At 41.2% G+C, this 24,020-nt stretch overlaps 1 protein-coding gene across 1 annotated transcript in view; it reads right to left on the bottom strand.

Moving 5' to 3' along the window:
- Window positions 1–24,020, bottom strand: part of LOC128596366 (formin-2-like) — a 275,022-nt gene that overhangs the window by 215,209 nt on the left and 35,793 nt on the right. The window contains exon 2 of the mRNA XM_053606029.1: window positions 21,698–21,864. Coding sequence (XP_053462004.1) covers window positions 21,698–21,864 — 167 coding nt within the window. The remainder of the gene's footprint in view (window positions 1–21,697; window positions 21,865–24,020) is intronic.

Raw genomic sequence — 24,020 nt, 5'->3', positions numbered from 1 at the left:
AAGTGGACAATTTTCCCCCATGTCTTCTGGTCTTCATTTGAAGCGTCTTGTGTACATGTGCTAAATAAATTAGTGTTCCTTTTCTCCAATTAATCTTCCCTTGGTGAGCTGATTTTTCAGAAAGTGTGGCCCATACATAATCCAAGTACTAAACATTATTAGCCCCCAATCTTACTAACTAGGAACCAAGGCCAGCAGAGGACAAAGTTGGCCAATGCCAGGTGGTATATACCTGGCAAAGCCAAGACTCAAACCCACTTGGGAATTCAAACATATGGTCTCTAACATTCTCTTACATAGTGGCTAAATTTTTAGCTGATCCTCACCATGATACCTTCTATTTTCTTCATTTTGCAGATAATAAAATATTGAAGCTCAAATAAGTAAGTGGCTCCAAATCATCTACATGGTGAACAAGCTAGGGTTCAAATTCAAGTAAGTCTAAGCTCAACATCTAAGAGCCCTTTGACTAAATGCCTGTGAACTATTATCAAAGGTGCAGACACACTAAAGAACAGAGAAGAATGTGTACCTCAGGAAAAGTACCCAGGTCAGGGCAATTAAAAATAAAGTAAGATTTCCTCTAGTTAAAGTGATCAGGGAAACCTTCCTGGAAGAAGAGGGGGAATAAAAGTACTTGAAAAACAAAACTTGAAATAAAAAAAAAATTGAAAACAACTGTATCAAGGACCAAAACAACAGAGAAGGGGCTTTCAGAGCAAAGCGGGAGCTTCACAGGTCAGAAGCATAGACTTGTGGGGTGTGGGCGTGCGTGAGGATGGTGAGCCTGATCCAACCAGGGGAGAGGGGAAGTAAAAGAGAAATAGTGAGCATGAAGGACCTGAGATGTAGTCAGGGCAGGTACTCAATGAAATGTGTGGTATGCTCTTGGTGAGATTTGGGAAATAAAGTGAAATCAATCAGACCTGGTCGTTGTAAAAGTGAGTCAAGAGGGGGTGACGCCTGCAGCTCAGTGGGTAGGGTGCCAGCTCCATATACTGAGGGTACGGGTTAGAACCCGGCCCCGGCCAAACTGCCACAAAAAATAGCCGGGCGTTGTGGCGGGCACCTATAGTCCCAGCTACCCGGGAGGCTGAGGCAAGAGAATCGCCTAAGCCCAGGAGTTGGAGGTTGCTGTGAGCTGTGATGCCACAGCTCTCTACCGAGGGTGATAAAGTGAGACTCTGTCTCGAAAAAAAAAAAAACAAAAAAAAAAACAGAGGAGTAGAAGAGTAAAAGGTGGGAGAACGAATCAGGTGTAAGGCTGCAGACAGAGTGGTGGTGGCCCAGGGACTAGAGAGGCAGATCGTTGGAGCACGTGAAGGGACACAGGTGAGCAGGTGTAGTGTCATAAGGACTGGTGGCAACCTGGGATAGATCAAGCACAGTAATGCTATTCTAAGAAAGTGGGGGCACTGACGACATTTGACAGGGCAGTCTAGTTCAAATCTAAGAAACTACTGGAGGTTTTCCGCAGGCAAATACAGATGAAGGATGAGAGCCCTCACAAGCGACCGGGGTTGGTGTTCCGCACACAAGTCTGAATGAGGCAGAGATGCACGTATAGGATGAACAGGAGGGCAGGGGGAGGGGGAGAACCCTGAGGACTTCCCATTGGGAAACCTCTGTATTTGAACAGCAGGCAAAAGAGAAAATAACAGTGTTTTTCAGCAAGCCAAGTGCAGAGGAGTTTTCAGGAAGTATTGGTTAATTGCCTCAAATCCTATCAAAAGTAGGGGAAGATGAATTCTCAAAACTAAAGAAAGATATCTTTTCTAAAATAGCTTAAAAAAAAAAAAAAACATGCTAAGACTAGAAAGAGATAATAAGGGGCCAAGTAGCAGCAGAAAACTAGATGCAAATTCTCCAGGAATTTTTCCAGAGGAGGAAGTCCACATCAGAAGACGTTGAAGAAGGTCCTGTAAAAACATAACCTTCCTGGGAAAATTAGACAAAGCATCGCAGCTCAGGGACAGGGGCTGGACGGTTGCTGAGGAGACTAGAAGCCACTGGAAACACGAAGGGCCACCTGGAGGCGCCTGGGTGGGGAATGAAATGTCTGCGAGCCGTAAGGAGCCAGCTCAGACTGGGCTCTGAAACATGCGTGCATTTTGTCATTTTTGCAGCTTTATCCAACAATCACTATCAGGTCTGAGTAAGGGAGAAAGAGGTGGTGAATAGCAAAGTAGACATTCTAGAAATGCTAAGATAGAAGCGGCTTCTCTGCACGGATCTTGCTTAGTAGAGCAGCAAGGCTTCCAGAAATAAAATTTCCTAAATTACTTCTCTAGGAATGCTGTGCTTAATCCTCTAACTCATATGAGATGTAGACACAGGGACAGGGTCACCGTGCTGAGATTCCCCAAGCCAGGAAGAGGACAGCCTGATGTGGTGTGAATCTAATATACGATGCTACTGCTGGAACAAATGTGGAAATAGAAGCCAAGGGTCAAGGACATGGAACCTGCCACAGGTTCAGATGGGGTCTGGAGAGGGCAACGGATCAGGACTGAATTCCGGGGAGGGAGAATTATGTGCAAATTGTACGTGTCAGAGTGCAAGGTGGTACCCACCCTCAGGAATGAATAAGGGAAGTGCTGACTGCAAGGGTTAAATTAGAAAAGTGACACTCATTTTAAAAGTCCACCGGTTCCTGTTTTCTGCCACGCAGCCAAGTCTGCTTGGTGAGAGGTAGACATATGCCCTTTAGTGATTCATTCTTATACTGAGATGGCAACAAGTCTCAAACTGAGGCTGGGTGTGTGTAGGGGGGGAAGGGGACATCTAAGTGCCTATAACAAAAATCTTAAGTAAAAGAAATACTCTAAGACACTGCATTCACAATTCGGTGAGACTCCCATCCCTCCGAATCCAGACTTCACACACACAGCATACATTTTCTCAAAGGTGTCAGCTGAAGGTGAGGCTTAACCATTTGCTTCAGGAAAGCACATACCAAGCGGAAATAGCACATATAGGAAAGCTGCCTGCTGGGACTCTGTTTCAGAGAAAGAGAAGCTAAAATAAGGGCTAGCCTTAACATCTGTCACCAACCACTTACAGCACAGGAAACGATCTGGAACTCAGAATAAGATCTGTGATAAACTCTGCTACTTATAGACCAGCCGCTGCTCACAACGGGAAGTGACTCAACAGTTAGTAGAACATGTTGCCATCAGGGCTGCCATTATTATCATCATCGTTTAAAAATAAGGCCTGCCCTCACGTGCGGTGCGTGGATCTACTGAGCTCAAACAAAATTAAACAGGAGAAAGTAGAGAACTTGATGAGTCATTTCTAAGGACCACATGCTTTAATTTAAAAAGTGGAATTTAGGAACCAGCATGTTTATCCACGCACTCCATGTATAGTCCCAAGGGGAAGACAGTTTATTAACATCCTCTGATTTCTACTTCTTATTATCTATTTTCGGGACTTAGGGATAAAAGGAAGATTCCTGTTAGAACCTGTCCTTTTTTTTTTTTTTTTTTTTGCAGTTTTTGAACCTGCCACCTCTGGTATATAGGGCCAGCACCCTACTCTTTTGAGCCATAAGTGCCACCCAGAACCTGTCCCTTTGCCATTGAACATACTTAGGAAAGGCTAACACATTTCTATTTATATCCCATAATGATTATTCAAAAATAGACTCAGAGGCTCCCAAATAATGGACGTACTGGTTAAGAGCAGGCATTTAGGAGTGTAACAGACCCAGATTTGAATCATATCTGCACTTCCTATCATGACCAGTCCCCTCTTCACTAAAAATAATCATAAGAAAACCTCCAAGGGGTGTTCTAAGGGTCAAATGCCATATGTAATACTCTTAGCAAAGTCAGAGCTCAAAAAATGGTGACTATTGTTATGAGAAGGGTCATTGGAGATCATTCTGTTTGCCTTTTACAAATGAGGTCACACAATCATGGCTGAGAAAGGAAACCAATTCTCATCGCCCTCGCTCAGCACTCTCTAGCTGCATTCTAGTCTCAAATTATTATTAAATAACAGTTTGACCTTAATTAAAGCCTAGATCCAACAAGATTGTGAGCAAAATTTGCCTTCCTTGGGAAGCACCTGTGGCTCAAGGAGTAGGGCACTGGCCCCATATACTGGAGGTGGCAGGTTCAAACTCAGCCTCATTCAAAAACTGCAACAAAAACAACAACAACAAAAATTGTCTTCCTTTTATCTCTTTCTTGTGTCTTTTACCTTGTAAAAACCTTCCTCATGCTTACATTGTTTCTTGTTCATGGCAAAGGAGAACATGGGATGGGTTGATGTCTTATTCCAATAATAATCATTTTACTTCTGTGTACAGAAAAGACTAACCAGTTTCTATCTGTACTATTTGTTGATTATGTCTGAAAAGTAGACCTCAGATTTTCATTTATAATTCATCGCATCTATAAACATTCATGGTTTTTATATCTTGATATAAGCTCCTGTAGAAAGTTTCATACAAATCCTTAAGAGTGAAAAATTATTTTAGTAAAAGTTAATCATTCAGCTAAAGGAGATAATCCTTTAGCAAATTCAATTAAAAAGGAGTTTTATGTAAAGAGGAAAGTGTGTTATTTTAACCTATCAAGAGACTTTAATGGAATAAGTGCCATTTCAGAAGAGAATAGAAAAATACTGTAACTTTATCAACATTAATATTTATGCAGATCAGATTACTTAATTTAATGTTATTGTGACATTAACTATACTCATATTTGTTTTCATCTGAACTTGGGAAGAAAATTAACTGCTATTTTCTTGAGTAACAAGTAAAATTTCCATTTCTCTCCCATTTTAACAATTTACCAAAATAAAAACTTTAATTAAAAATAATGGGACTATTACCATTTTCCAGTGAATATATTTTATAGTGAGGAAGTTTTAAAATGTCTTCCAACAATTGTAAATATGGAAATGAAGTTCTAGTCTGAGAATTCTCCTTGCATAAACTGAAGTGACCAGCAGAGGGCAGAAATAAAGAGTTGCTATTTGAATCCCTGAATGAGAAGACATTTCAAAATGAGGCTGAGTTCTATTTTTGACTGAAATTTAGCATCTCAGTTGCTATATTTGCTGAGCTTTGACACATGCCAAGAAAAAAATGTCAACCTAATAATCTCTTCACTACAAATTGGGGAAATAAAAATCAACACTGCAATAATTTTTTTTTTTTTTTTTTTTTTTGTCTAAGAGACAAGGTCTCACTCTGTCACCAAGGCTGGAGTATTGTAGGAGAATCATAGCTCACTGCTGCCTTGAACTCTGGCCCAAAGTGATTCTCCCTCTTAGCCTCTAGAGCAGCTAGGATTACAAGTTCAAGCCACCCAGCCCAGATATAAAATAATTAATGTAGTAGCATTGCTAGAATTAGAAATAAGAATAATGTAATATCATTAGTACCTTGCTCATTTTATGCATACAAATGAGGTACAATTAAATAACTACAAATCAAATTAGAAAAATTTTGTATATATGATACAGGTAAAGAGAAAATATCTATAAAAATTAATCTGTAAAAGTAATTTATCTGTACATGTATCACATAACAACTTCTTGATCTAGACAGTGGTTCTCAACCTTGCTAATGCTGAGATGTATTTTCATTGTTACAAAGGAGTCGCAACCCACAGGTTGAGAACCACTGATCTAGACTATCCTATAGACAAAATTATTACAAATATTGTTCATACTTTTCTAGGATGGTTTAAAAATTTGATAAAAATGATTTTTTTATTCTCAAACTTAATATTCTGTAAATTTAATGTTTTCTAATTCCTTATATTTAAAAAATGCTGATCATTATATAAAGGAAGCAGCAAAAGGAAGAAAAACTCCAGGGATTAGGCCAATGGGTGAAGTGTCATTGAATAAGAGTAAATGTACCATATTTTCTGAAGGACAGAATTTTCATTCAGCCAGATTTCTAGATGTGAACATCTGCATTTTATGTCTCAAGTCTTCCAAATGAGAAAGTTAAATGGTGGAAGTCCTTGTAAGAAATAAAAAGGGATGTTAATTCCATTGAAGAGTCTGTTAACCACCTAAAGAACTCTGTCTCTCTTTCAGCTGAGCAGTTTCTCAATTAGTCACAAGAAGTTAACCAAAGGTTTAATGAGCAATCTGTGGAAAACGTTCCATCATTAGGCTCAGTTTTAACATATCACCTCTCATCAGCTGAGCTGTAACTCTTGAGAATTCCAAGGTAGGACTTGCTTTGCATTAAAAGTAGCTAAGAACACCTTTCACATCTAAGTAGCAACTAATATTCACAGAACACACTTTTACAGCCAGGTTTTCCCAAACTTGGCTGATCTAAAACCCATATTCCCAGAGGCCGCCCTCAGATCTAGTCTAGAAGTGGAGCCCAAGAACCTGCATTTTAGAATGCTCCCCAGGTAGCCCAGAGACAGGGAACACAGCAGCAGAAGGTGAGGCTGCAGACCTCGTCAGAAGGCAGCTGAGGAGGCCCAGGGCAGTTACGGTGGCTCACACCTGCGAGGAGGCTCCTAAGGCAGGTGCAGTGGTCCACACCTGTGATTTTAGCACCTCGACAAGATCAGCCTGGGTGAAGAAAGATTCCATCTGTACAAAACGCAGAAAACCAAGCCATAGTACCCCCACTGACAGCTTTAAATGCAGCCTGTCTCCCATCTTTGGAGCTATCAGGAAACGTACTCATTTCTGATCTGCAGCCTTTAGTCTCTCCTCAAAACTGTCCTCTCAAGCAGTTTCCCAAATAAATCCTGATGCCAAGCTTTTCACATCAAGCAACTGGAAACTGAACCTGAATTACTTGGCTCCAGCTGATGTTTGCGTCTGAGTATCTCGTTTCCTTAGGCTGAATGGCCCACATCAACTACCCTGACTTCTGAGGCTCCCTCTCCTGAGCCCTAGATACAAAAAACACAACTGTTTTTGGCATATAATGGAGCAGATATCCCTAAATTCAGTAGGATCTATGTTCAACTGGCTGTCCCTGCAACCTGTTCTTCATACTGTACTTTACACACAGGAAATAGCATCACTCTCTCCTCTGTTGCTCAGGCCAGAAACCTGGACATACATCCTCCCTGTCTGCCTCTCTGTCCCTGATATCCAATGAATCCAATCCCCAGGCTCACCGTTTCTACCTTCTAAAGCAGTGCTTCTCCAAGTGTGGCGTCCCTACCAGCAGCAGCAGCTTCACCTGAGAACTTTGTTAGAAATGCAAATACTCCGGCCCCAAAGCAGATCTGAATTCAAAACTCTGGAATTGTGGCCCAGGAATTTGTGTTATAACAAGTCCTTCAAAGTATGAGTAAGGAAGGATACTAATCTGCCCTTTTTTCATCCCAAATTTATTTCCCAAATACAAGTCTAATTAATTAACGAATTAATTATTATGGTTAGTATAAGAAGAAAGTGAAGATGTACAATTTGTTAAAGGAAAAGCTGAATTTTTTTAACTAGTGCAACTCCCTGGATATTTTGAAGTCTTTAAAAAAAATTAATCGTGCAGCTACATGTAACATTTTTTAAAAAAATAAAAGGATTTCAGACTGCCTACCTCCATCCTTGAGGGCCCTATATCTTCTTCTGGATTTTTGCAACAGCCTCCAAACCACACACACAGCACAACTCTCAGTCCACACCCCACTAACCCCTAGAACGTTCTCTCTAAAAACACCAACCTGATCAGTGGTACACCGTCCAGCGGCTTCCTGCTCTCAGATTTAAGGTCTAAATTCCTAAACCTTTTTTTCCAGAAGGTTCACAAATGGCCCTGGGTACCACCCAGCATAATTTCTGAAGCTATCCCTTCTGCCCCTGCTGTGACTCTAGCCCCCAGGCATACTGACCACTCAAAATCACACACCTTTTCTATCACCTTCCATTAAATACTGTGCCACTGCATCTGCTCACCTAATAGCTACTTTTGACAGTAAGCTACTGTAATGCCAATGCTCTGATTGGGACAGGCTGGAGAGGAATTTAGGAACCAAGGCAGGAATGACACGTCTTGTCCAGCTCATGGTGGCAGGGGGAGCAAGCGAAGGAAGTCCCACCCTCCTTCCGCTCGGGGCAGCAGGTGAGCTAATACAGGAAGTCCACAGCTGCGGGACGACAGGGGCAAAGTGCCAAGCAACAGGTACATCATCATAACATCACTATGTAAGGTTATGGCTATCTAAGACTCAGTGGCACCTGTCAGTGGAACTGGGGGTGAAGGTGCCCAAACAACTGTGTCTGGTCCTATAGCAGAAGAACAGAAAGAGAATTTACATTTTACACAGAAAAATGCAATAAATATTGCAGGATTGGCTGGTGCCCACATGTGGTTAGAGACATGAGGAAAAGTCAAACTCACAGAATAAACTCACTTTCTATATGTTTACCTGAGTAGAGAGACTAGGGTTCGACTACAGCCTGCAAGCCTAAACCGGCCAACTAGATGCTTGTGTAAGTAAGTTTTACTGGGAAATAAAGCCATGTTATTGGTTGTGTGTTGTCCCTGTTTGTGCATTACAGTGGCAGAAGTGAGTGGTTACAACACACTGTAAAAAATTTACTGAAGTCTAAAATATTCTCTATCTGGCCCTTTACAGAAATCACCAACACCAGATCTAGATAATAAAGATCGTAAAAACAGAATACATTTTTATTTGGATTCCCAAAGTCTAGGAAATATTTTAAAAAGAAAAGAAAAAAGCCCTCTGATCTCCTGGGTGGGATGATGTCTTCCCATTGAACAGTATTTGCCCTCAATTATCAGCTTCTCCTCGCTCTTGAGATGGGAGAAAGCAGGTCACAAGAAATCCAAGTGACAGCAACACACTGAATTAATATTCCAAGCATATCCAGGAGCAGGATAAGAAAAGAAAGTCATGACAGGAAAGTTGGGCTGAATCACCCATTTGAATCCAAGTCCACCATCCAAATTCAAAATGAACTCTGAGTCACCCAACACTATTTGCCAAACAGGGGATAAAAAGAACCAGTTGTGAAAGTCAAAATGAATATCTAAGACAGCATAGTCCTAAAGTGAGGAAAACAAATCACGAAGTATGCTGACGGCCACAGCATCTCTGCCAAGATGTGACAACAACCCAAATGTCCTTCAACACATAAATGGACTAATAAACGGCGGTATCTGCATACCAGGGAGTACTATTCAGTCATAAAAAAGGTGGAGGTTTCGTATCTTTTGTATCAACCTGGATAGATCTAGAGAACACTCCCCTAAAGTATCCCAGGAATGGAAAAACAAGCATCCCGTGTGCTCAATACTGAACTGAAACTAGTAAATTAACTAGTGCGTGCCCAGGTGAGGGAATAAACTAAATTCAAGAATGGGGGGAGGGTGAGAGGATTCAGAAAGTTCCCACCCAAAGGGAACAGTTTTGGGGTATATGGCACATTTTCTGGGTGAATGACACAATTACAACTTGGCCTTCACCTTACAAATGCAAACAGTGTAACTTAATCATGTATACCCTCATATTAATCTTAAATTTAAAAAAAATACCATAAATATAAAAGCACTGGAGACATACTTTTTTTAAAAGAGTGCAGCTGGGTACAGCAGATGTAGAACTAAACTTACTTCAGGTTTGTTAAATGCATCACCTGTGCCCGCAGACGTCCACAGGTGAACACGGAAAAGGCTCTGCCAGCTCCCGCAGTGTCCTCAGGACTCATTCTCACTCCCCTCTCTCTCACTGTGGCTTTTAACTGAGTGGCTCGACTCTGAGACAGAAACTCTTCCTGTTAGGTACAGTCCAGACTGGAGTACCCAGGGGCAGAGATGCCCCGAGACCAGTCGATTCACAAAGTCCTCCGAACTCACTGCTTCTGGCTGTGCTAGTGCCCCATCTCTAACCTCTGAGCTGTGGCCAGCAGAATAGGATACTGTGGGCCCGCCTTAGTCACATGACAACCCCGGAGCCAGGAGAGGCTCATTGAGACTGATAGTGGAGGAAAAGAGGGTCTTTGACAACTAGGAATCTGTTCCTAGAAAAACAGAGAATAGGTGCTTACGGAATAAAATCAACAAACATTCAAAAAAGATTCATCTTTATAATGTTCAATTAACTTTACGGTTAGTGAACATTCTAAAATCTAGGAAAGTATCGACGGGAAGCATTCCTCTGAGTTCAGAAAACTTCATGGGAAAGGGAGTAACAGTAATTACCATTACTATAGTACTTTGGCAACAATATTCTTGAATTGAGTATAATGGGGAAAATCACCTGTTTTGCCTTCTGAACTAAAATACACTCACAGCAACACATATTAGAAATTTGCTAAATCATATATGTGATCAGAAAAATAAAATAAGCTCAAAATAGGCTTCAACATGATACTTTCAAAGTATGCTTTAAAATACATAATAGCTTAAACAAGTGACGCACAGTGACTGGCACCTGTAACCCCAGCTACTCGGAGGCTGAGGTAGGAGAATCACTGGAGCCCAAAGTTTCAGTCCACCATGGGCACATAATGAGATCCTGCCTCTTAAAAAAAAAAAATGCCTAGGCATGGCACCTGTGGCCCAGTGAGTAGGGTGCTGGCCTCATATACCTAGAGTGGCAGGTTCAAACCCAGCCCCAGCCAAACTGCAACAAAAAACTAGCCACATGTTGTGGCAGGCACCTGTAGTCCCAGCTACTTGGGAGGCTGAGGCAAAAGAATAGCTGAAGCCCTAGAGCTGGAGGTTGCCGTGAGCTGTGACGCCACCGCACTCTACCGAGGGCAACAAAATAAAACACTGTCTCTAAAAAAAAAAAAAAGAAAGAAAGAAAAAAAAAGAAATGCCTAAACACATATGTATAAAATCTTGAGTCCTAAGATGCAGTCATACATTCCTTGAACGGTGACAATACAAATTGCCATAAATTGCAGTGACAAAAAGAAACATGACAGAATCTCAGAGAAATAACATTTTTTAAAATATGTATTAAAAGCCTCCTACTTCATAATGAACTATCTGACCACAAACATGGGGAACATAATTTGATCCACCAAATAATCACTATTGTGTTACAGAAAAGTTACAATATGGGACAATCTTTTTAAACCGCATATGTGTACATATTTTAAAGAAAGAAATTAACCTGGAACTTCTTAGCATATATCCACTCATAATGTTCTTTATGGAACAAATGTATTTCATAATTAAAATTAAATTTGGATTTAAAAGAAAATCTCCCTTAAAGAGAACTAAGAACAGCAAGTAGATTCTTCCTAATTACTGATTATTCCCATCAATAATTTTAGCTCATGAGAATCATCCAACCAATAAAATCAAACTTGTTCCACATGGTAGAGATCTTTGAAAGACAAGAGTGATGCTGTGCAGAAAACCAATCTCCAACCCCTTTTTGGTTTTCTCTGTTCTGGGGAAGGAACTCTGGATGAAATAGAGGTCCTTATTCTTCGGTGAGGTGTTGCAGAAAGCAGAACCTTTCATTCTTTCATGCCACAATATCTACAAAGGTTTCAGACACTCACTTACAGAGAGCAAAATAAGTTAAGTCATATGCCAATAGTGGGTGTGGCACTTCTACAGACAGAACATGTGAAAGCCTGGACAATGGTCATAGAGGTAACCCCAAGTGGACCATGACCGTGGATTTACCTCCACAATTTGTAGTTACCTCCCCTTAGCTTTTCCCACCTCTCCATTTCCTTTCTATTCCATCCAGAAAGATGTGAGGGAGTGATGTCTGGGGAAAGACTGTGATAATGACAGTAGTAAAATCAAGAGTGGGAAATGGATTAAGAATGGAGGATGGCAATAATCCTAAAGCAGAGAGCAAGTTCAGAGTTAATTCCCAGACTAATTAACTCCTGAGAAAATCCATACTCCATCCCACCCTCCATCTTCTCTCCCTCCAAGTGTTTTTAAGATTATTAAATACAGAATGAGTCATACCTGAAATCTCAGCACTTTGAGACACTAATCACTTGAGGCCAGGAGTTCTAGACCAGCCTAGGCAATACAGTGAGACTGTATCTCTAGAAAAATTTTTAAAAATCACCTGAGTGTGGGGGTGTACACCTGTCATCCCTCCTGCTCATAAGTAAGCCCTGATCGTTTAAGACAATTCACTTAACTCAGCCAACATGGCTTTCCTTACAGCTCTCTCGTCACAAAATCAGAAGACCAAAAATCACATTATAACAAAGATATTTGTACCAGAATGTTTATTGCAGCCCAATTCATAATTGCTAAGTCATGGAAAAAGCCCAAGTGCCCATTGATCCACAAATGGATTAATAAATTGTGGTATAGGTACACCATGGAATACTATGCAGCCTTAAAGAAAGATGGAGACTTTACCTCTTTCATGTTTACATGGATGGAGCTGAAACATATTCTTCTTAGTAAAGTATCTCAAGAATGGAAGAAAAAGTATCCAATGTACTCAGCCCTACTATGAAACTAATCTATAGCTTTCACATGAAAGCTATAACCCAGTTATAACCCAAGAATAGGGGGAAGGGGGAAAAGGAGGGGAGGGAGGGGGGAGGTGGGCAGAGGGAGGGTGATTGGTGGGAATACACCTGCGGTGCATCTTACAAGGGTACATGTGAAACTTAGTAAATGTAGAATGTAAATGTCTTAACACAATAACTAAGAAAATGCCAGGAAGGCTATGTTAACCAGTGTGATAATGTATTAAACGGTCTATAAAACCAGTGTATGGTGCCCCATTATTGCTTTAATGTACACAGATATGATTTAATAAAAAAAAATCAAGGCAAATTTATTGAATGGCCCTATCAAGTTCTAAGACAGGAACTTAAAAGACAATAATTACAAAGTGTAATCACTAATAATTGTCTGACACAATGTGCCAGGCATTTAATTTTCAAAACAACCCCCGAGGTAGACATTATATATTACACATGAAAAATGTTAGCATGGATAAATGTTCTTAACCTCTTAAGGAGGTGGAGGAGGTGGAATTGGAATCTAGTCTAGAACCAGAGCCCACGCCTAGCCTCTCGAGATACCTGTAAGGTAAACACGGAGACACGGCATTATACTGAAATGGATTTGCTCAAGGGAATACCTTCACACAAAATTTCTAATTCACATTTGGGCATGACAGGGTAAAAAGCCAATTATAATCTCTGTAATAGGTCCTTTGAGAGAGAAAATGTAGACTTAGATGGTTGAAGAAGGTGTCTCAGAGGGAATAGCTTCTAATTCTGAACAGCATCCTGTGAAAAAGTGGAATTTAACTGAGAAGTAACAGTTGGGAGCAGAAGCAACCATGCCCACGGAGCCCTGGAGGTAAGAGAAAGCGCAGCTGGAAGGCTTCAGCCTGGGGAAAGGCATCAGGTAGTAGAAAGGGAAGTGAGTCATGAGCTGCAGAAGCAGGAAAGTGTTGAAAGGTAGGAGGAAGGCCATGGAGGTACAAAGCATTTGGACTTTATGTTGACAGAGAAACCATTCAAGGTTTTATTTAGAAAAATGACATGATCAGATGTTTGTACATCATGAGGTTTCTCAACCTTGGTTCTGAGACTAGCACTGGTACTGGGTAACTCCTGGGGGAGAGAGGGAGGCGTCCTGTGAATGGCATGATGCCTGGCATTGCCCTGGGTGTGTATCCACTAGATGCCAGTTGCACCCCTCCCTTGCACTATGGCAACCAAAAGTACCTTCGGTCATCACCAAGGGTCCCCTGGAGGGCAATATGACCCTGAACTGAGAACCAATGGACCAGACTGAGGAACCTGGACTGGAGACCAGTAACTGGCAAACCCAAGAAGGTGATGAAAAGCCCAATGAGATCATTCAGTCAAGTAAGGACTGAACCTGAACGGTGACTTTCTCGATCCCCTCTCATGCAGTGTGGCTTTATTACCTAGCCCTCCATAATCAGATGAGGTTCAAAGTTCACCCTGTGCAAAACACTCTCTACCTTTGAAGAGCATATTACACAGGAGTCCCACCAGCATCCTTCCTGGTCACAGACATTACAGACCTCCTTGGCACAGCCTTCACTCACCAAGGACTTGATCATATGGTCCTGTGTCTGCTTCTGCATACCAAATCTCCCACAAACCTGTGGGAATTAAGCCGCAGCCAACACTCTGAGCTTCTCTGTACTAACAAAAAGGGTGCTCCCCTCCACCACAGACTGGACTGTGGACTCGAGAACCCCTCCACCTCTGAAATCTCAAACACAATATTCTTTCCTGGGGCACGATCTCTAATGAATTAATTCTCTCTATAGTCTCACTACACTTATTCTTTCTCCCCTGTCTTTACAAACTTCAACCTTTTGACTTGTTGACTTGCTATGAATTTATTAGATTTATTTGCTTTTATTTTCAGCATATAACCCATGGTCTATGCCGGGAGTATCAGTTCCCTTGCCCTCTAGGAATTGCCAGTGTGAAGTCACAAAGAATCACAAATTCTAGATGTCCAAAAGAGAACTAACTATATTCTCCAAAACCTGCTTCCTCTTTAGCATCCTGACTCAGAGTATCTCAGAGATGCAAATCAGAACCCCAAGGAAATCATCTACTCTCCTTCCCCACATCCATCCAAATGGCAAGCCTTAATAATTCTAAATCCTATATATTCCCCATAGCCATCTCTTTCCATCCCACTGCCTATGCTTCACTTTAGACATTTCTGATCACCCAGAAGCTAATTTCAGTTTTCTTCAACCCATTCTCCACTCTGCCACCAGAGTGATATTTTATAAATGTCAACCTGTTTATGGCTCAAAATTCTTCAGCGTGAGATATATGGCTTTGTTTCCATGTCTGCCCTCCTTTCCACCCATCGTTCTCCCAACGTACACTCCATAAATACTTATAAATTATGCTCACACGCATCTTCATGCCTTTGTATGTGCTGCCTGGTACATAGACTTCTCTGCTTACGGCTGCTCCTGCAGCCAACTCCTACTTGTTCCTCAAGTCTTGCCCCATGTATTATCATCTGAGCTACCAAGGAAACCTAGTAAATTCTTCCCCTTTGATCCTTCTACTGTATGTGTCTCCACAGGGACTTCAAACATGTTTATGACCCGTGGTGACAGTTAACACACCCAGAGCACTTATCATCTGCCCATGTTGTACAAAATACTTCATTTGTATTCACACTTTCCCTTCACTAATAAACTACTATGTTATCCTGCATTTTACTGAAGAAAACAAACTTTGAGAAATTAAGCCATTTACCTAAAGTTTACACATGAAATAGGAAATCCAGGACAGTTTGACGATAAAGCCCACTTCAGCCGCTAAGCTTCATTAATTTATCTTCATGTCTTATTTTGTAAAAGCAGACTGTGAGCCAGTCGGGAGTAGCGGCTTCCTTTTCATCTTTGTGTTCCTGGGAAGGTTAGAGAAGGGGGACAGGGGAGCTCACAGAAGGGAGGAGCTGAAAGAAAATTTCAAACAGTGATAAATTCCATTTATAACTATGGAAGTCATAGTCAAATACCAAGAACCCAGTCTAAATTAGTAGATGAAGTCAGAATGGCAAGAATTAGTTGAATAATCAGAGATACTGAGAATATGGGGAGGGGGCTCATGTTTCTTCTCCCAAAATAAAAGAATAAGAAGAAGCATTGGGACACTTTTAAACACATGATTATTTATTAAAAACACAGAATCCGAGTGGCACCTGTGGCTCAAAGGGGTAGGGCGCCGGCCCCATATGCCAGAGGTGGTGGGTTCAAACCCAGCCCCAGCCAAAAACTGCAAAAAAAAACCAACAGAATCCATTTGAACTTGACCCAAGGAAATCCTTGTTTAGGTGGCATGAGGGCTGTGATACTGTTAGAAGCAAACTAAATCAAAGCACGCTGTCTACCTCTGCCATGTGGCATTTATACAGCATCCATATGTTTCCAAGCAATTAATATGAACCTATTGATGAAACATTACCCTGAAAAGTATACCCCCAAAATATAATGTGTCTGGTAGAAGCAGGGACATAGACAGGGCTCAGACTAGGCAGAGGCACTAAGAGTCTGATTTTAAAAGGTGGGTGGGCAGCAAGAGATAAACATATCTAAAGTTGATGAACAAAAGCAAAAAGTCATAAGCATAGTTTTTAAATTTTAAAGAAGAATTATTAAATTGAAACTAGGAACAACAATATTCATCACATAGGAAGGAATGGGGAAGGACAAGGTTGGAGTATAACTGAGCTAAATCCTCACCTGTGATAGCCCAGGCACCCAAGGCAAGAGCAATGTCAATAATGCAATAATGGCATCAGCAAACACAAAACACTGCATGTCAACACAGCTAATATGAACGTTCGTAAACAAAATCTCATATTTTACTGAGGACTTCTACGTTGCAATTACAAAGATGTCTGCAAGGAAGAGAAATGTCAACTAAAATAATTTTAAACGCTGGTCTGAAAATTATTATTTTAAGACCACCTTTTAAACAACAACAACTGTTTGAGAGTTGATGCTGTCCACCAGAAAATTTCAAAAATAAATATACAGCAAAATATACACATACATATGTATGAAAGTATATTCTCTTAGAGCTAAAAGATGTGACAAGGCTTTTACTGCTTCTCAGGAAAAGATTTGTGTGGGCTTGACTGAATAGGATCTATGTACTCTTCTGGCTCTGAAAAAAAAAAAAATAATGAACTCAAATACAAATATCTGTTTGTTCCCTTAATTCTTCTTTCTGTCTATGGTGACAACAACTAGAGTACATTTCATTAGTTTTCTGAGAGAGACTGCAGCTGGGTTGGATCAGTGACCTATCTTCCAACACGTTCAAGATCTTGTTTCTTTTATTCCTTTTTAACCTAAATTTTTATGACTTGTCTTTAATTTTAGCTTCACTCACATGCTCACCCAAACATATGTCTACTGACATATACACCAAGGAGCTCTCGCCTATCTGGTAAGGATGGGGATCACGGTGTATTTAAAAAAGCAGCAGATCAGCATCCAAAAATAATACGCCACTACACAGACATTTAAGGTAAGTTCATGAAGAATTAAACATATGACCATGTCCCCCTGAAAAGTAAACTTAATTCCTGGTGATATAAATGGATAATGTGATCTGCCATAGGTATGATTAAAGAAATCCTAAACGAGTTTGTTAATGGATAATCAACAAGTGAGTAAGATCAGTGTCCTTGGGTGGAAAATAGCTGCTAATGAATGTGACCCACAAAAAGGGATCATGTTATAAATAAAAGCATGAGACAGATAACTAGACTAGGTTCCTGAAGCAAAAAGTCTTTCCTCAGACCACAGGAAAAAAAAAAACAACAAAAAAACATGATCTACAATTCAATAATATAGTTTACCAGGAAGAAATCAGTAGTATTATCCCTGAGTTTTTTCTTGCTAGCTTTGGTATAGATCTAGCTTAGAATATTAAGATTTAGCACCCACCCACTTACCCCCCTAAAAAAAAGCAAAAGGCAAATATGAGGATACTCTCAGAGAAAAGGAGGTACACTGGTAGCTTCTGGGTCCCCAGATCAGTCCTGGAAATGGAAAGACATGATAGGATGATGTCATTAGGCCCTTAAGGGAGCTCAATTTTTATTCTATTTTTATAGAAGTCACACCTTTTGATGGCTGAAAAAAATTAACACATTGACTCCAACACTAGAAAAATATTTTTTTTCCTTCGGACCATGGTGTTTTATTAGGTTAAGAAATGTATGAGTTATATATGCTTCACGAGGCCACGGGCTCAAATCTAGCATCCATTTTATACAACTCAGATGGTAGTTAATAAGTTAAATATCATGACCCTAATAGTAAAGTCAATGCCATTCCACTTATAAAAAGGCGAAAGGTAATGTTTGCCAGGTAACAAGCTGGTTACTACATATTAGTTTTCTAAGTAATTTGAATTTCATTCAAGGAAAGTAGAGAATGAGTTCTGTTCTTACAACATTATCCTCCTAAAATGGCCTTGTCTCTTCCATCTATGTAAACAGTGCCTAGCTTTTTGAAACCAAGAAGTCAACATTGACTTCCCCATATTCCCTTGTCCCTGTGTCTGACCCACCAGAAATCCCATCAGTCCTCTCAGAATCCATCCCAACCCAGGGGCCCTTCTCCATCTACTTCACCACCATCAACCACTGTGATAGCCTACCTGGCGTCCCACATCTGCCTCTGCCCTGAACTCTATTATTAAAAGACCAAGTTGGGTTATCCACATGAAATATAAAGCAAATATGTTCCTCCCCTGCATAAAACCTCCCCAAAGCTCCTACTGAAAAAGAAAAAATCCATATTCTTTTCGTGGCTTTTAAGATCCTGCCTGTTCCATACCCTGAGATCGGTCTTTCCTTCTCTCACTAAGCTTCAGCTACCAGGCCCCTGCCTCCCACCCCCCACCCCCCACCCCCAGTATAGGTTACACATGAACCCTGTGCACTTGCACCTTGAGCTGCCTGAAACAACGACTCTCAGACTTGGCCCCAGGGGTCCTTAGAAAGGATCCCCTGTGCATTCTCCTATCCTACACCACTCACTCCATCATATCATTGGACTTTTCCTTCATAGTACTTACTAGAATCTGGCAGAAATTAACTACTTATGCTTTTGTTTTATATCTGTGTCTTCCTACCCTGCATAGGACGTACATTCCACAAGAAGGCTCTAAATTGTTCACTGACATCTCTCCAAAATCTACATTAGCTGGTGTGCAGAAGGCATGTGGTAAACATTTGTGAAAGAATTAACATGATCACTCAAAGCCATCTTAGTCTTTGAAAGGTCTTGAAACCTTAATGAAGTTAAAATGTATAATAAAAGAAAATGTGAAGTCCTTTCATATTTTCTATAGCACTCTACAAAGCAAAATATTAGGCCCTGAAAATGTATAAAAATAACATGGAACTAAAATCAAAAGAGCAGACTAAAATAGGCTAATCCCTCAAGTGCATCAGTAAGAGCCCCAAATCAAAACCCTTTATGGCTTCAATTATACGTGTTAAGTGCCCAGAGAAGAAGGGAGAAAAAGAGGTAAGAGGAGAGAGAGGAGAGGATGCTGTTAGAGTCGGGAAAAAAGTTGCAAAGTCGGGGCTAGGAAGGGTGCCAGGTATGAGCTTATTCCCACAGGGGGTTCTGTCTCAAAGGGCAACCGAGCTCAAGAGAATCTGTTGGTTAGAAATGTCCACAACAGCTATTTTCTGGAAATAAGCAAAGAGACTAATTATCAGAAATTTCTCTCCCCATAGAGAAGCACATTCTCTCCCATCCCTGTGATACCTCAGTCCTCATGACCCTCTAGATTGTTATATCGTTACCACCTGTGGGTTTTAAAGAAACTACTGGAGTTTGCATCGGATCAACACAGTTCCATTACTGAACTGCTACTTAAATGTATGGAATAACATTTCTTATGAAGGTACCTTTAATAATTTTTCCTTTAGGCTCCGTGCCTGTAGCACAGTGGTGATGGCACCAGCCATATACACTGAAGTTGGCAGGTTCGAACCTGGCTGGACCAGCTAAACAACAATGACAACTGCAAAAAAAATAGCTGGGCGTTGTGGCAGCTACTTGGGAGGCTGAGGCAAGAGAACTGCTTGAGCCCAAGAGTTTGAGGTTGCTGTGAGCTGTGAGGACACAGCACTCTACCAAAGGCACCATAGTGAGATTCTATCTCAAAAAAAAAAAAAAATTCTCCTTTATTTTGGTCACTTTGACAGGGGAGAGTAGGGAGGTTGGACCACAGCCAACAAATCGGAAGGAGAAAATGCAATTACATCAAGTAGACGGAAAGAAATTCCCCATTCTGAGGAAATTCCCTCCTACAACATTAAAAGGACTTTTATTTATTAATTGTTTGCTTTTCACTCTCCAAGCCACACCCTGCTGCCCAAAATAACATGGCTGGGAAGATTTGCTAGTCTCTCTAACACAAGGTTGACACTAGGAGAGAAGTATTAAAAAAGAAAAAAAAAAAAAAACAGGTTAGCTGATTTTGTTTTTTAATATGAGAGAAGAGAAATGCAATTACCCTAATCTTTTCAGTTATTCCAATGCCACACTTATAGACTGACAAGGCTATTTACCTCTGGGCTTTAAGGAAGGAAAACGCAGTTAATCTGGGAATAATTTTTAATCAAAAATCCAGTGTTAGACATGGCTAGTCTATACTATATTGGCTTTGTCTATACTATATTTATTATCATTCCAATTTGCCAAAACGACACATCTTCTAAAATACAGCTCTATAAAACTTAACCTACCTTCATCCTCAAGTTCTCTTTCTTCAATAATACAGCCCTCTCATAGAGGACACAGGAGGGAAAATATGAAATAATCCTATCCTTCCCATAGGAGAAAAATATCTACTGAGCCATGATTAGCTGCCATGTCTTTAAGAAAAATTATGGCAGAAAAAAAATTTAAATCTCAGAAAGAAAGGTTCACCAGTCACAGCCCAACCTGGGGGATTTTCTTTCAATTGGGAAGTATCAAGAAGATCTCAGAATATTTGATGTGATTTGTCTTCCTAATACTGAAGAGAGACTGAGAAGGGCTGCAGGTCATCATATGGAAAGGAAAGGAAAAAACCAACAGGTACACGGAGACACTTTATTATCCACTGCCACAACACCTTGACCTCAGCACGGGTTCATTTTCATTGTCTTTCAAAACTCCTCATTACCTGACTCCTTGAATGACAGCATGTAGAGTAAAGAAGGCTGACCAGGGAAGAGGGTGCAGTTGGCACCAGTTAAGAGGAGAACCCATTACTTCCAAATACTCATAAATCCCGAGCTCTGTACAAGTGAATCGACCAGACCTTTAATGTTCTCAGCAGAAATGCATATGTGAATTCTTACATATGAGGTATCTAGGTTTATTTATTTATTAATTTATTTGAGACAGAGTCTAACTATGTCGTCCTTGGTAGAGTGCCGTGGCGTCACAGCTCATAGCAACCCCAAACTCTTGGGCTTAAGCGATTCTCTTGCCTCAGCTTCCCAAGTAGCTGGGACTACAGGCACCTGCCACAATGCCCAGCTATTTTGTTGTTGTTGTTGCCATTGTTTAGCAGGCCTGGGCCGGGTTCGAACCCACCACCCTCAGTGTATGTGTCTGGCACCATAACCACTATGCTATGGCACCGAGTCGGTATGTAGGTTTTAGATGCCTGCTTATCACAACCAAGGTCACACATGTACCACATACCTGAGAATGACTAGCAATGCTCTGGCTTGAAAATGATAATCCACTAGTGCCGATATTTATTATGAAAGATGAATATGCCTTTTGAATTACTGTTGTACAACATTAACTCTCTTAGTGAATGGGTGGGCTGGAGAAAGCAGAAAGCTGCTTCACATCAACATACAACACACACATGAGTTAGGAATGCACCGAAGTAGCATTCAACGGCCCCTGGAAACCTGGGGCTGCATGGAGCCACTTCTGAAGGAACGTCCTAAATATGAACTTAGAGCCTCTTTAAAGTCACCAATGATTAAAGCAGGCTTGATTGTCTAGCCTATTGTTAAGAAAAGAGGTTTGGCAAGTATACTTGACACTCCAGTCCAAAAAAAAAGTATAGAAACAGACACGTGAGCCACTGAGTGGCTGGGAGGAGGACGGCTCACATCCATGTCACTTGGAAATCACAGCGGGATTGGCAGATGTCTGTCACAGCTGCTGTGTCGGAGAAATCTGCCTCACAGACAGAAGTGAACGCCCCTACTTACATCAAACGGAGCTGAACTTGACTGGGCATTCTGATTACACGGTTCCCTGAAGCAGTCACTGAAAGGAAGTAGAAGGCCCATGGCAATGATCCGGGAGCAAAACTTCTCAGCTTCTTCTGGGGGCCCGTTCTCCTGCTGGCTGAACAGCTTCTCCAACAGAGTTCGCCCTATGGATGAAACACAGTCATTAGAGGGAGTTCTGGCAGGTCCCCTGGCTCTGGCTCTCCCAGAGGAGGGAGGCCTGGTAAACACTGCCAGGAGCAACACCGTTTCCATGGCGACTGACTGCAAGAGCAAGCCTGGAAACCTTGCAGAAGACGTTGCAGTCTGTGACCAGAGATGTCACAGAGGGAAGGGAGATCTGGTTTGCTCTCCTGTCCGCCAAAGCCCCCGGCCTCAAAAGAAAATGGGCCACATTAGGGGCTGTACAGCTTCCAACAAAGAAGCCCCCAACCCTTTTGGATAGTTTGGGTGGGAGGGGAGTATTTGTTTGTTTGTGGTTTTTGAGATGGGAGGTCTTGCTAAGTTGCCCAGGCTGGCTCTGAATACCTGGGCGCAAGTGATCCTCCTGTCTCAGCCCCAGGAGCAGCTAGAACTACTGGCATTTGCCACGGTACCCAGCTCCCTTTTGGATTTAATTGGTAAAACCACTATTTTGGTTAAATACAGGGTTTCTGATTTAACTTGCGATCCAAAAGGTTAAACCTTTCTGGATTTCATTGCAGATGATTCTCTAAGGAAGCAGTTAGTTACCCACCATGCAACCATTTTGGCTCAGAAATGTCAGGGACTGACATTCACAATCTCAGGCCTGGCCCTTGGGAGGGGCCAGAGAATGAGGGAGTTGGGGTGACCGGCAAAGGCACCAACCCGTGAGAGGTGAAGAGAGCGGTCCAGCAAAAACAGTCGCTTGAAAAGAGAAGTGACAGAAAAACTCAAATTTTTCCTGTATGTTCTTTGGAAATATAACTCTAGGTCCAAATGTAAGTTTGTAATTATTTCCCTTAAAGAGAGGCACAATGAGAAACAGTGGCCAAGGACACCAGGGGACCTGGGTCCACCTAGACCAAGGGTTATCGATCTTCGCTGTACCTAAGGACCGCCGAGGGAGGACAGGATTGCTGGCAGAGGGGCCCGGGCATCAGCATTTTACTGGTCACCAGTTGGTTCTATTGTTAGCCACGGGTTCTATCCCTAATCCAGTTCTGACACCACTACATCTATAACCTTCAGCAATTAATGGAGTTGGTTTCCATGTTCATAAACTAAGGCAGAAGAAAAAGAAATTTTCTAGGGCTCTTTCTGGGGCCACAAGTGTTCCTCACTTTTTGCCCTGTCGGTACACCTCCTTCTAATTAGATTCTAGATTCTAATCTAAAATTTAGATTAGCAACACTCATCCAAAAGAGCCTTTAGTGATCTTCCACACTCTTGGAATCCTTCATAGCTGCTTTGGATACTTACTTATTTTAGTTAATTAATTACTTATGCAATAATTTTCTTACTGTCTCCTTTCCCCACTAAAACATAACCCCACTGATGGCTGCCATCTGTATTGCAAACCTGACTACTTGCTCACGTAAACCCCACCTGGGATTTTAGGGTTTTTGCATGAATGCAAAGCTATGGTCCTGTGATAGACTCATTCCCATCGCGGTCAGAACTAGAAATGAAATGCCAGTCTTATACCATCCAGCATTTTCTGCAAAGGGCCAAATCATAAGTATTTTAGGCTTTGTGGGCCACAGAAGGTCTCCCTTGCATATTTTTTCACTAGTTTGGTTTGGTTTTGAACAACTTTGAAAATGTATAAACCTTTCTTAGCTTAGGGCTGTGCAAAACCAGGCCAGGTCTACATTTCAGTTACATTTCAAATGTATGAACGTTTCCTTCTATCAGGACACTGGTCATGCAGTGTTTATGCCTCTTTCTATTTCTGTCTGTAAAACAAAACTAATCTAAAAACTCATCTTTCATATCTGCAGTGACAAAGCAGGACAAGAAAAGCCTCTATTGTCACCAATCTTTCAAGTCTTTACAGAATATTCCTTGGTCTCCTGGGAATTGCAGGGGGATGAGGATTTTTCTTGTATAGAAATTCAGTTTGCTGGCATCTAACTGGAACTAAATATCTAGGAAAGAAATAAGCATCCCTCAGTCTCCAAATGAGTCTTCTCATGATAGTATATCCATTGTACTCGTCTTGTGGAATGACTGGGAATAGTCCTAAAACTAATTAGTTCCTTCCCAACACTCAGATACCATGTAGAACTGAAACTAAGGGAAACAGGATCTTGCTTGTGTGTCAGTGTGACAGGGTAAA

This window comes from Nycticebus coucang, chromosome 10, assembly GCF_027406575.1.
Source record: "Nycticebus coucang isolate mNycCou1 chromosome 10, mNycCou1.pri, whole genome shotgun sequence".
Classification (NCBI taxonomy): Eukaryota; Metazoa; Chordata; class Mammalia; order Primates; family Lorisidae; genus Nycticebus; species Nycticebus coucang.
The sequence above is the reverse complement of the archived record's forward strand: the minus strand, read 5'-3'. Positions and strand labels throughout refer to the sequence as shown.